At 43.6% G+C, this 12,779-nt stretch overlaps 1 protein-coding gene across 1 annotated transcript in view; it reads left to right on the forward strand.

The window, feature by feature from the left end:
* Positions 1–12,779, forward strand: part of LOC106650231 — a 111,973-nt gene that overhangs the window by 91,651 nt on the left and 7,543 nt on the right. Inside the window, exons 4-10 of the mRNA XM_014368153.2 lie at positions 320–831; positions 907–1,065; positions 1,944–2,038; positions 2,226–2,344; positions 7,317–7,485; positions 7,696–7,850; positions 12,568–12,678. Of these exons, the coding sequence (XP_014223639.1) occupies positions 320–831; positions 907–1,065; positions 1,944–2,038; positions 2,226–2,344; positions 7,317–7,485; positions 7,696–7,850; positions 12,568–12,668 (1,310 nt within the window). The 3' untranslated portion in view covers positions 12,669–12,678. The remainder of the gene's footprint in view (positions 1–319; positions 832–906; positions 1,066–1,943; positions 2,039–2,225; positions 2,345–7,316; positions 7,486–7,695; positions 7,851–12,567; positions 12,679–12,779) is intronic.

The following is a 12,779-nucleotide window of genomic DNA, read 5'->3' on the forward strand; positions in this document are numbered from 1 at the left end:
ATCGAGCCAGCCTCGAGAGTAGTAATAGTCGTATTACTTCGACTACGCATCCGGAGATTACGCTCATTGCTAAGTGCACTGCCTGCACCTCTGTGTACGTGGCAGGTTTCGATCGACTAGCCCTTCGCTCGCTCTACGTGCAGTATATGATAACTAAACTCGCATATAAACGTCTGCTTAAGTTAGTTTATTTTGATAAAAGACGAGAACGAGTCAAGTACAAATTGCCCCTTGAATAATTCAACGTACGATCAAACTCGAATTTAGCCCGCGCGACTCATCAATCATTGATCAGATTTTTTTGCTTCTCCGTCTTTAGCAGCTCTCACTTCGAAAGCTCCAATCGCAATTATCGAGGAATCGTTGGTCGAGGCGATGAAGGCCAGTGCCGCCACAGCTGTTGCCGCTGCTGCTGCTGCTGTCGATGCTCCTGCGACGACAACAACAACAACAACAACAACACAACCACCGTCGACGTGGCCGTCGTCGACGCAACAGCCGCCGCCACGACAGGAGCTATTGGTGAGCCTCAACGAAAATACCACTACGCGAGACTCCCTCGAGGAACGGGCTGGCGGTGCGATAGTCACCCCCGCGACCTCTTGGGACGATGAGCCGCTGAGTCTTCATAATCACGAGATATCGCCGTCGCCGATGAGAATCTCGACCACGAGGCTCGAGGTGACGACGGCACCCGTTGAATCAATAATCACGCCGAAAGCAACAACGTCTCCGACCAATTTAGCAATAAATAAAATTACCGGCTCGAAAACGAGAAACGAGCTCATCGACGAAAATAAATTTAAGCTGCCTACGGGTACAAACAGAGGTGTAAGTATACTTAATTATATGATTGTTATTTTTTAAATTTAAGTGATTAATAATGGCATTTTTGTCTAATAAAAGAATCAAGGATACATGGGAGGCAAAAAGCCTAACTTGCAATCGGTCCTCGGCAAATACACGCCTTATTTTGAAGATGGCCACGACGTACTCAATGTGACCTCGAGAATAGGTAGTACAGTCATGCTCGACTGCGAAATCGGAATGCTGGGCAACAAAACGGTAAGATAATTGAAATTTTATGTACATTTCGATAGTGACCGAGATTCTCCGATAAATAGTCCCGTAATTTTTAATCGGTTACATTCAGTTGTTGTTTAACGAGCATAATAGCAGTAGGGCCTTGGCAAATAATAAAAACTCAGAAGCCCCACGGAAGAAAAGTATGAAGCTAACGACAGCCAATAGTCCGGATCAAACAGTCATGAAAAGCCATCAATTACACTTAGGCCAAACAAATATTGGCAAAGTATTGCCTTTCTGAAAGGAGATGAAAAGTACTTCCCAAGCCATTTTTTTCTTTTCCGCTCTTCTGCTTTTTTCTTCTTCTTCTTATTCGCCCGGATTTTTTTATTTTTATTACGTTTTATATATCTTCTGCAGGATTCAGTCTTAGCATAAGATTCTCACTGCTCCGCGAGCAATGATAATAGAATTTGAGGGTCAATATTTACACATCCCGTTTCTCGTTTGTTTTACTTTTTATCGAGATGAGTCTGAGTAAAAAAAAAAGAAGAAGAAGAAAAAAAAATACGATGCACCAGGCGCCGCAACTATTTTCAATAAATCAGCATTCGCCCGTAGAGCTCCGGCAAGCTCGAGACGCGCGTTTAAGCGCGCATCCTTCAGCTCCCTTAATATATCTCAAAATGAGAAACATGTCGCAGCAGCTTGAACGATGCCTTTAAAATGTATTCATGAGAAACTCATGTCTCGCTCTATATCACGAATCGCGCGCGAGAGAGACTCTGACACAATTTTTATCTTTTGCCCCGAAACGCGCGCCCAGCAGCCCTGAGCACGCGGGAATAGACGAATCTCATTTATTTTTTACACTTAACTAAGTTTTTTTCTCTATTTTGCTTGTGTGTTGTTGACAGGTAACGTGGTCGTATCACAGTGCCGACGTAATACGTCTCCTAACAGTCGGTCGCAACGCTTACAGCGTCGATCAAAGGATCAGCCTTTTTTTCAGGTAAGAACCGGACTATCCATGAATCGAGGAGGGTGAAAAACGAGTAAGAAATATAGCCTCGAGCTGTGTATTACACGTAGAAACTTTTTATCGTGCATTCAAAGGGTTTTTGGCAGGACTTCAAAATACCCACAGAAGAGCCGTTGCGTGAATTACAAATAATTCGTGGCTTATGTTCGTGTTGCAGATACCCGACGAACTGGAGGTTACGAATCCAGAACGCAACGCCGCACGACTCGGGCTTGTACGAGTGCCAAGTGGCTACCTATCCACCATTGGTGAAGAAAATATATTTACTCGTCACAGGTAATTGCCGCGAGTTTGTATATGCGTATACGATTTTAATTTTCCGTGTATAACACGATGACATGCTTAATCTCTCGGAATTGCACCGGACAAATGCGATCTTGCTCGCAACTATATGTATGGATGCTATTTATTTTTTGGAGTTACTTGATAAGAACGCGAAAGCAGCGAAGCTTATTAATTTCTCAAGTTTCATGGATCGTTAGTGCACGAAAAAAAAAGGGTGAAGCAAAAGCGAGTGGCACGAGAGTCATTAAAGTCGAAATGAAAGAAAACTCTCGAGCCGTGAGCGCGTTTTCCACCATTGACGACGCGACTTATAGCCCGAAATCGAAAAAATACGCGAAGCTAGTCGCGTAGGTAGATGGTTATATAGGAAAAACGGTTGACCTCGTCGTACAGTAGACCCCGTCCTTCGACGCGAACCGAGGCCGTCGAAAATTTACATGATCGGTCCAGGCGCGCACGCGCGACGCTTTTACTATGAAATTAACGAATGAATCGAATTTTTTCACGTTAATTATGGGATTGCGCCGAGAGGATGGCACGGTGTCACGGAATGCCAGCTCGTTATACGTGTACACGAGCTTCGGTGTGACCGCAAAGCAAGACACTCGCATTGCTTGATGAAATTAAGCGCATTCCATGGTCCAGGCTTATCCTTCCTTGCGTATCCTCGACGCAAATCGCGTTTAAAGCGTACGCCAGATCAGGCCATTCTTTTTAGAGAATCTTTTCGCGCGCGTAAATCTGTAATCGCACGAATGTTTTAGCACGTTCGACCCACCAAGATGGAGAAAGAGCGAGTGAGAATGCAGCTATATATGTATAGGCCAGCTACGAATCAATAAATTCGCTCTTAATGAAAGTTTTCACGGAATTCCGGCAAAAATCCCCTCCCAATGGAAATAGCTGGAGCAGTGAAAATTCAGCGAATACCTGTAGGAAAAATTCGGCCAAATCTCTCGTGAAAAATATGTATACACGGGGGGCGCACACGCGGAGCTTGGGGGGGACAACCCGTCATGCACTATCGGGGCGTGGTAATAGGCATCACAGTTATGAATCCATTCCTCCACCTGTATGACACGTATAAAAATGGGAAAGGAAAAGTCAGGCAACGACATCCAAGCCTTACAACAATTGTCTTGAATTCTTCCGCTCTACCTTGTCAAGCGGCTCGGCGTGTGGGCGCGCGCGCGCGAAATAACTCGGTGCTGCAGCGCACGCAGCGGCGCAGAGATTGCAGCAAAGCCAGCCAAAGCACCGCAAGCACAGCCTGCCTGCCCCCCGAAAAGAAATATTCGCTCGCTCGCGCCATTCCTTGTAATCCAAAGCCATATGTGTGAGCGTGTCAGTGCGTGCAGTGCTTGCGCCAGGCGGTGCTCTATCTTGCTCCATCACTCGTGCGGGCTCGTCTTGCCTCGTGGGAGCGAGCGAGCGACGAGCGAGAGCAAAGTATAGAGGACGAGTTTTCGACGCTAGCAGCGGAGCGAGCGAGACAGAAAGGGTAATCCGATCGCAACACAGTTCAAACGGAACAAAAAGTGCAGTGGCAGTAGTAGTAGTCTGGAGCTGCGCGCGCGAGAACTTCGCCGGCCCCGTGCGGAGCCCCGAAGTTTGTCGTTTGACGAAGAGAGTATCAGGACCAAAACTCACCTGATACGCGAAGAGTGAACATTGTTACTCAGAGGCGTTCGTTCGAGCGCAAAACTCACTGAGCCGAGAATATGCCAAAAGGAAAGTCTGAAGAGAGCTTCAAGAGAGAGAGAGAGAAAGAGAGCTCGTTTGAACCTTTGATTTTTGCCCCATGCTCGCTACGATCTGTGCCGAGGAGTTCGATAGCTTCGGCCTTTTATGAACCGCTGCTGCGGCTCTCCTCGTCGATGCCAGTGAATTACGTGCGCCGTGCTCTTATACGCGACTATACGGCGACTGGGCATGACTCTTTTCCCCGTCTAACATCTTGAATATACGGAGCCTCGAATTAATATCGATTGCGCGCGCCTTCGTTTGACACACTTTCGTCTCCTATCTGACGTTCCACTGATTTTTGCCCTCATAAATGAACTTTTCAAACATAGTCAAGTTGGCATTTCTCAATAAGTCGAGTCTCCGTAGCCTATTGCCTAAAATAACGTCAGGAAAGTTTCGCAACTATGGTATATATCACGCGCAGATGGTGTCGCTGTTTATACAAGTATGTATGGAAAGCCGAGGATTCACCGGCCCGAGCAAGGCGCTATCTCGAAAATAACCGCAATAGTACGTGATCTCCTGGCCACAAAACCGCGTGCACTGTTTGGCTTGCTCTCGGCTGTACTGCACAGTATGTGCCATTCTACGCCATACAGGCGGCGCGGCGTGCGCGAGGAAGCTCGACTTGTTTTGCGAGCGCGGCCGCCTACATAGAGTCGCCTTGTTACTCTTTTCATACACGTACGTACGATGAAAACCTCAATGGCTCTATATGCGCGCGAATTTTGGACTAGATCGACGAAAACAATAATATACGCTAGAGTAGCGATTGATACTTGAAACGCGATTGTTTCTATAAAAAAAAAAAAAAAAATCGACTCGCATGCGCGTCAATTTTACACGCTAACTGCGCCATTCTATACATATTTTACGACACTCGTGTACGCGCGAGTAAGAAAAAAATGTTTTCTACGTATGAAAAATGTACGCGCACGCACACTGCGAACGAGGCGCCTATATACAGTGTGCGCGCAACAAAAAAATGATCACGTCCGTCCGGGGGCTGCACGTGTAAAAGCTTCACGCGCGCGTATTTGTATAAATGTGCAATTTTTTTGTCACTCTGTGTTTTCGTACATTGCGCAATAATACCTGCTGCAGTTGTCACGCATGTGTAACACTATGGCCTCGCCGCCATACACACGCGCATACGCACACGCGCTCGAGGGTTAATGGTGAAAAATTACCTGGAATTTTCTGGGCGTCGGACTTGAGCACGCACCTATATACTATTTTTTTTTTTTTGTTTTTTGCCAAATTCGCTGGGACATTTTATCTCGTGCGTACATATCGCGGCTGCGTAACCCTCGGGGAATAAACAAATCCGAATGCGAGGATTAAAAGGCTAAAAAACTGAGCTTTCGTCAAGCGTAAGCCAGCAGTTACAATATAACTCGAGCTTTGGGTGAAAAAATGTTTCATTGTTTTAATCGGTGCGTAACCTACACACACTTAGGGGGAAAAATCTTTTAAAAGACGAAGCAATTCGGATTTCGGATTCTTGGAGAAAAAAGTACATGCCGAAACACGCGCAAAAATCACAGAAAAAAAGTGAAGCACAAGCTTGAAGTAGGTGCAATCGATGATGAACAAGGATAGAAAAGCAAAGAATGGGCGAAGATTCAATAGTTTTTGCAGACGCGTGCGCGCCGACGCTCGCACAAGCGCAAGAACTGAAAAACGGATAAAATGGCAAAAAGGAGGAAAATAAATTTCTGCGGCTACGCCGTGATCATGTTAAGTAGGTATCCGCGATCCAATTTAAGAAGCGTACCTTCTTTTTTCCGTCTATGCGCGTAAGGCGCTGTCTCGCGAGCATTTATATATAGCCGGAGAGAAAGAGCACGGACTCTCGAGAGAGGCGCCGAGACCTTGTCTCCTCTTTCGCTCCTACAGATCGACTCCCTTTTCGTCTCAAAGGGGGTTTTTCCTCAGAAACGCCGCCGGTAAATGTGTATATGCGCGCCTACGTCCGCGTGAGCGTCTTTATTCCCTATAGCTTATTAAATTCTCAGTGCCCTATTTTATTCGTTTTCTCAGCTTTTTACAGTATATCACTTTATGTATTCCATGGAAGATTCTCAAGGGTTCGGTGAAAAAAATACGAGAGAAGAAACAAAGGTATGGAGCGAAATCGCTCGTGTATATTGTATAATACGGGTGCGGCTGAAATAAACTCCTCGCAGAAGTCACTGAAAAACGCACTCAAGACTGATTTTTCGGGGAAAAAATACGAGTCTCTCGCCCGGTGCTTTTTTCGGTGCGTTTTGATCTTTTTTCATTTTCATTCGCCCTCTTCGCTTCCTTTTGCTAGCTGACAGATTCCCAGGAAGGAATTAATTTAGTACTAACAATGAAGTTTAAATTTAGTCGTTAATAAAGCGGATTTATGCACGAAGCATATATATATAGATCGAGCGATGCAGCTCCTGCAAGGTACTGCGCGTGGACCTTGTTTGTGCGCGCGCGCGTGAGGCGCGGCAAGTACTTGATAATGGTTTTCCAGCGACTCCCTCGCTCCTCGACGAGTACTGTATATTTTTTTCTTTCTTTCTTTCTTCCTCTCTTCTCTCTCTCTCTCTTCTCAGCTGTGCAGACAGATGTAGTAATCGCCCCGAAGTTAAGTGCCATTTCAATTATAAGTTTTGTAGGGATAGAAATCAACGCAAAGGCTTCGTTCGAAATAATTGAAATCAGTTTTCATCTTCAGCTCACTGCAAGACAGGCGCATTGAGAGCTCATATAGAATTAAACAAAACAAAAAAATAAATAAATAAAAACAACTTTGCCTCGAAAAAAGTTATTCGAACGCAAAATTAGTAGAGCGGAAAATAACAGTGGATTTTGCGTTAACGTTTAGGTAATTCACGGAATGCGTACATAGTAAAAAACTACTGTGTTTTTTGTAAACTAAATTGAATGAGCAGAGTCCCAAGTTCGTGCTCGAACAAAACCAAAATTACAGCGCTACCGTTAATGTTTTACTCGTTGTCGTGGCGAGTACTTGAAAGCTCACGTGTGGGGTTGCTATTGTACGCCCGAATATAAAATTTCGTTGTCCTGTGGAGGTCTATCGATCCCCTTGGAGCTGAAATAAGAGATTTCAAAATGCGAATTCGAAACTACCCGTGATTCCGAGAGAGAAACGGCGCGAGTAGGAATAAACATCGATCGAGCATGAATCGTTAATACACATCGTAATGGTAACTTGCAGCACCAATACTAGCAATAATGGACGATTCGGGACGAATAAAGTCCGGCGAGAGGCATTTGAAAGCTGGAAGTGCGCTTCGACTTCGCTGCGAGGCTCGCGACGTACCCGAGCATCACAATGAAACTGTCATTTGGACCAGAGGCGATGAAATTCTCAGCGAGGACATTAGGTAAATATGCATCTATGCTATACCGTGATATATCTCGAGTCAGCCCTTTGAATAGATAAAGCCCTGCAGAGCACCCGCAGCATCTATATATAAAAATTTTTCGTGATCACCCTTTGACTTTGTAAATTTTGCCGTCGTCGAGTGCTCGGTGCAGGGCTTTATAAGGCCTTTTTATTTTACCCGATGGCAATTTCGTGCTTGCCTTTGCAGCGAAAACAAAACGACGGATTACATGGAGGGTCGGGAGATCCAAGTGGTGAGTAGCACCATAGTGATCGAGCGAGCCACACCACGCCACGCCGGCAACTACAGCTGCGTCGTACCTGAAAAAGCCCGAGCCACCGTGGCCGTTCACGTTCTAAACGGTGAGTGCATTACGTATACTAAGCAAGCATTATATATCACGCGTAGGCTGCGTCCTTATGCAGCTATAGCTAGAAGGAGAGAGCCAGAAGGAGGCTAATGACGTCCAGCAGCTGTAAAAGCAGCGACAAAAAGAAGCGAGAGAGGCTTTCGCGCTAGGTGGCTTAATTAAAACTCGCAAAATACGGCGGGCGGTGCGCGTTACAACGTCAAAGTCTCGCTTGTATGTTTATATTTGTCAGCGTAGGTATACTCGCGTTGTATCATTATCTCGAGAGAGCCAAACACGTCGTGGCACGTACAAGATGTAATCTTAGCCCGACTCTCAAAGTGACTACCGTGCATGGACGCGTATAAAAGCCTGTTACAGCGGTAATACACATATATACAGATCAAAGAGTCCTAGAAGCGGCGAAAATCTGGGCCTGCACGGTGTGTCTAGAGCAACTATACGTTTACTCTGGAGTCGACGTTGAAACGTACAAAAGAGCGACGCTTCGGAGAGATCACAGCTCGCGTGCGCTACACCGGAAATTTCCGCTTACGTCTGGAAGAAAAGCCCCTCGTATCTGTGGCAACGAGGACGACGTCGACGAACGAGCACCACCGTGCGCACGCATCATTCGATCGAAAGAACCACCGTATCTTTTGGTTTCTCATCTTTTTGTCCTTGTACAATAATCTTTTATACCACATAAATTTAGTTCATGCACTCCTTTTCTCTCTCTCTCTCTCTCTTTTCCTTCAACTCGTCGTAAAAAATAAAAACAAATAAATAAGTAATTAGAAGCTGGATGCGCGCGCGCGTGCCTGGCTCGAAATTATATTTACGCAGCTAAAAAGTGGACGTATTAAAGCGGGAGACAACTAGATCTAGCGAAACGAGCGCGCAATTAGTCTCGGGGAAGAATTTCACTTGTGCGCCAGCAGCGATGGCTGGACAGCGCGCTGCTGCGGGTGCGAGCCACGTAAGCGTGCGCGCGGCTACGAGAGCGATGCGCTGAGCAAAGCAACTATTACTACTGCCATGCTCCTCGTTCCTCCTCCGGTATATTTATGTAGTCGACCGCACGCTTGACCCACATTTTAATATAACATTTGCTTAGCGCGCAGAGAGTAACCCTTTTCTCTCTTTCTCTGAGCTGCGAGTCGTGTCCTCCTCGCAACTCGCGCGAGAGTCGCTCCCTTTTTCTGACATGTATAGCGCTGCGGTGCGCGCGTATACTCTTTCCTCCTCCTCCTCTTACTCCTCCTCGCTCGACTCAAAGCCAAAGGTGTGATTATAAAATTATTTATACATAGTACTTAACGACTTTGGGAAAGTCTGTTCATTTTGAAATAACGAGCTGAGCTGTTGCTGCCAGCGCGCGGCTGCATATTTTAACAAGGCCGATGCTTGGGCGCGCGCGCGCACGCCTATATATCCTCTGTATCCTCTATATCTGCTACCGTCTGTATTGCTCGCGAGCCAAGGGAGATAGACTTTCAACGATTTCAATCTCTTCCGTTGGAACTTACTCATCGATCGTCTCGATGGAAATGTATTTCCCACCCGCGCCAAAGTGGCAAAACTAAACTGTAATTAATTAACGATGAATTTATCTAATTACTCGCGAGAGCTGCCTGACGCGCCACATTCCAAGAAGTTAAAACTTTTATCGAGTTCGAGAAAATTGTATAATTGACTGAGCTTCACTGCGAACAATTATTTTCACCATCTAATCATTATAATAATACAACGTAATACATTTACTTTCGATGGGATAAATTCAATTATCAATTTGTATGGAGAAGTAAAACTAATACCGTCATTTTCCTTCGAATTCCCACAAACCATTTCCTTCAATTTATTTTTCATTTTTTTCCCCATGATTGCCACACTTTTTAGGCACTTTCGTACAATGATGCTACTATTTTACGAGTGTAATACGCTCTTACTCGAATCTCATTTCGAGTCGTTGATAGCGAGAGCTTTCGGTGCCTTTCTCCAACTCTTGCCCGAAAAAATTAAGAAAGAATAAATTAATAAAGCTATCTGGCGAAAAATTTTAATGAGCACAAAAACGCATAATCAAAAAGGCTTCGAGTAGGAGAGCGAGCGAGCACGAAATATGAGGAAAAACTCCAAAGCACGCTCGAACCTTCCTAATGCAGCAAAAAGTACTACTGGATTCGCTTTTCGGCGTACAAAAAGCGAGGACGCAATTTCTGATAATAAAAAATTAAATAAGTACATATAAGCACATTTTAATTTTACAAAAAATATTACTTATTTTTACTGTTTTTGCATCTGGGTTTAAATTTTTATCCTACTTCATGACTCACCCACTGAGTACAATTTTGAAAACTAGTGAATAATTTAGCTGGCATAAAATAAAAATAAAAACAAAAAGCCGCGTCCATTGCAGCAAAGTCGTGGAATTAATTGAAAATTTAGATGCGTACATGTGTATCATCAAATAATTATGAAAGTGCGAAATTTTGACGAATGTTAACGTTTACGTTGCCGCTTGAACTGAATGTGCGAAAAGCTAATGTGGCGAGCGAAAAATGTCAGCGCGGGAAATGGAGCTAAAAAAGTAATGTGAGGTTCTTCGTTGAGCGACTAGTCATAGAAACGAAGAAGAAGAAGAAGAAAAAGAAGAAGAAGAAACAGATGCTCGGTGCGGAAAAAGCATAAGCGTTAGATTTTTAATGACGCAGGCGAATTTGCCTAGATGCGGCGGTGGTGCTCGCTCGTGCCAGTGTACACGTTGTACTCGTGCACGTATATATACGCCCTTGAGCTTTTTGTACCTTTAATTAGCCCAGGCTCTGAACGCATTTAAGAATAGTCTAATGGTTGTTGCGACACAAATGGAATTATTGTGCTCAGCGCAGCAGCGGCAGCTTTCTTTGATGATACAATGCTGAAACGAGCACATAACAGGGCTCAAAATTAAGGTAGCTCTCTCGCCGCGCTACGGCCGGTGCGCGTGCGAGCGCAGAAAAATAAAATGATTTGGAAAAATTATAATTAAACCCGGACAGGGAGAGATAGAGAGAGATGGAGAGAAGGTTTTTGCGGTGAAAATATCATTTCTGCGCACGTTACTGCGAGCTGTAAAAAAATTCATCTCCACGAACCGAAGGTTTGTTATAAAAGCGAGTACTAGCTACCTTTGTAAATATAGTTTTTTATTATATGAAGCGTACAACATGTTCGAATTTCACTCTATTTTTTCCATAATACTTGCGGGATTAAAATTAAAAGCGCGTTATTGCCATGAAAATGTAGCAATAAAAGCTGATGAAATTCGAGTTTTTAAATTTGATATATTCAATTTATTGTGTACAATTAATGAAAAATTTTTTCATATTAGCTTTTTCATGCCAAATTTTATATTGATTTTTTATTAACCCAAGTGGCCAGCAACAATTTAAAATTAAAAATCTTCTACTTGCCTGATTTCCCTGTTAATTTTTTCACGCTTAAATCTGTACTGCTAATAAGAGCGTATAAATTTTATTCATTTTTAAAGTCCACTGATTATAAAAGAATAAGAAGAAGCACGATAGAGAAAACTTAGGAGCTACGTGGCGCGAGCGTTAAATAAATGAAAAATCATTTTGCGGCTTGAAAAGGCAGAGAAAGAGTCACACGTATTTCATGTGGCTGTGCACGTGTTACGTGCTCGCGCGCAAAAAAAAAAAAGAAAAAGAAAAAAAGGGATTCTTGACCGTACAATACTCGTGCAGTGCAGTGTGCGCGCCGGTGAAAAAGTGAACGCTGAGCTTATGAAAAGAGAAGGTGCTGAATGAAGTCAGGGGTAGAAAGAAAGAGAGTAGAAGAATGTCCCAGGATTAAGACTCGAGTGCACGAAGGATTTCGAAAATTTTTTTCTTTCTTTTGCTCGACTCGCTAAAAGAGGAACGTCGACTTGCTTTGCTCAATCTGTGTAGCTTGCTCCATATACATTTTTCTTTCGCGTGTGCGCGCACACCCACACACACACACACACTTGGCTTCTCTCCATTTTTTTCTCTTGACTCAAGGTGCATTCCCTCTGCGAGCAGATATAAGCGATGCAAGCCGATTTTTTTCTTTTCGGTAGAGATTTAGCTAGACATTATAATTTAGTAGATACGTTTTATCAAAGATTATTCGCTGGATTAATCTTAAAAAAGATGAGAATTTTTCTCATCGTTGTAACATTCAAGTTAAAATCTTAGACGCGATGTTGTAAACAGAAAAGTGTTGGTTGGCCGCAGACTTGCACACGGTATTTGAAATTTCCAAAAGGCAAATCCGCCATGTGAGAAAAATTGAAAATATTACTCGTAGATGCTTAAATGAACGTTTAGTTTTTGCTGCTCTACAAACTTACTGTGAACAAATATGGAACTAAAAATACAAAATTCTCCCAGTGTAAATTAATTTAAAAAATTATATGCAACTGGTAAAAATGTGCATTTTAATAATCCGTGAACAAACGATTCATCCAAAACGGATTATGAAATACCGGCTTTGAAGATTCTTGTTTTTGACGCAAGCCATGTTTTCTCTTCCTATTTTCTAACCATAAAATTTAATTTTTGTAAAACGTTCTATCGAAAGCACTGTGGTGATGTTGCCGAAAAAACTTCTGGGTCTGAAATTAAATTATAACAAAGAATGCCTTTTGCCGCCACGAGAGCTAAGAATTTAATCAAACAGTTTCGTATTTTATTGTGTTACAGGAGAACTGCCTGCTGCGGTGCACGACGGCAACGGAGTCTCTAGATCAGTTCTCAATCTATGGCTGATTCACTTGACAGTCAGCTACGTGTTTTCCAGATGACAATTTTAAGGTACGTTTTTTCTCTTACGTGTGCGTCTTTAATGTGTCGTCCCTCGACATTTGCATGACATGATAAATGGTAAGTGTTTTTGCATTCGAAAAAAGTCTCCA

Source organism: Trichogramma pretiosum, unplaced genomic scaffold (genome assembly GCF_000599845.2).
Source record: "Trichogramma pretiosum strain Unisexual culture from Peru unplaced genomic scaffold, Tpre_2.0 scaffold4, whole genome shotgun sequence".
In the NCBI taxonomy this organism is placed as follows: Eukaryota; Metazoa; Arthropoda; class Insecta; order Hymenoptera; family Trichogrammatidae; genus Trichogramma; species Trichogramma pretiosum.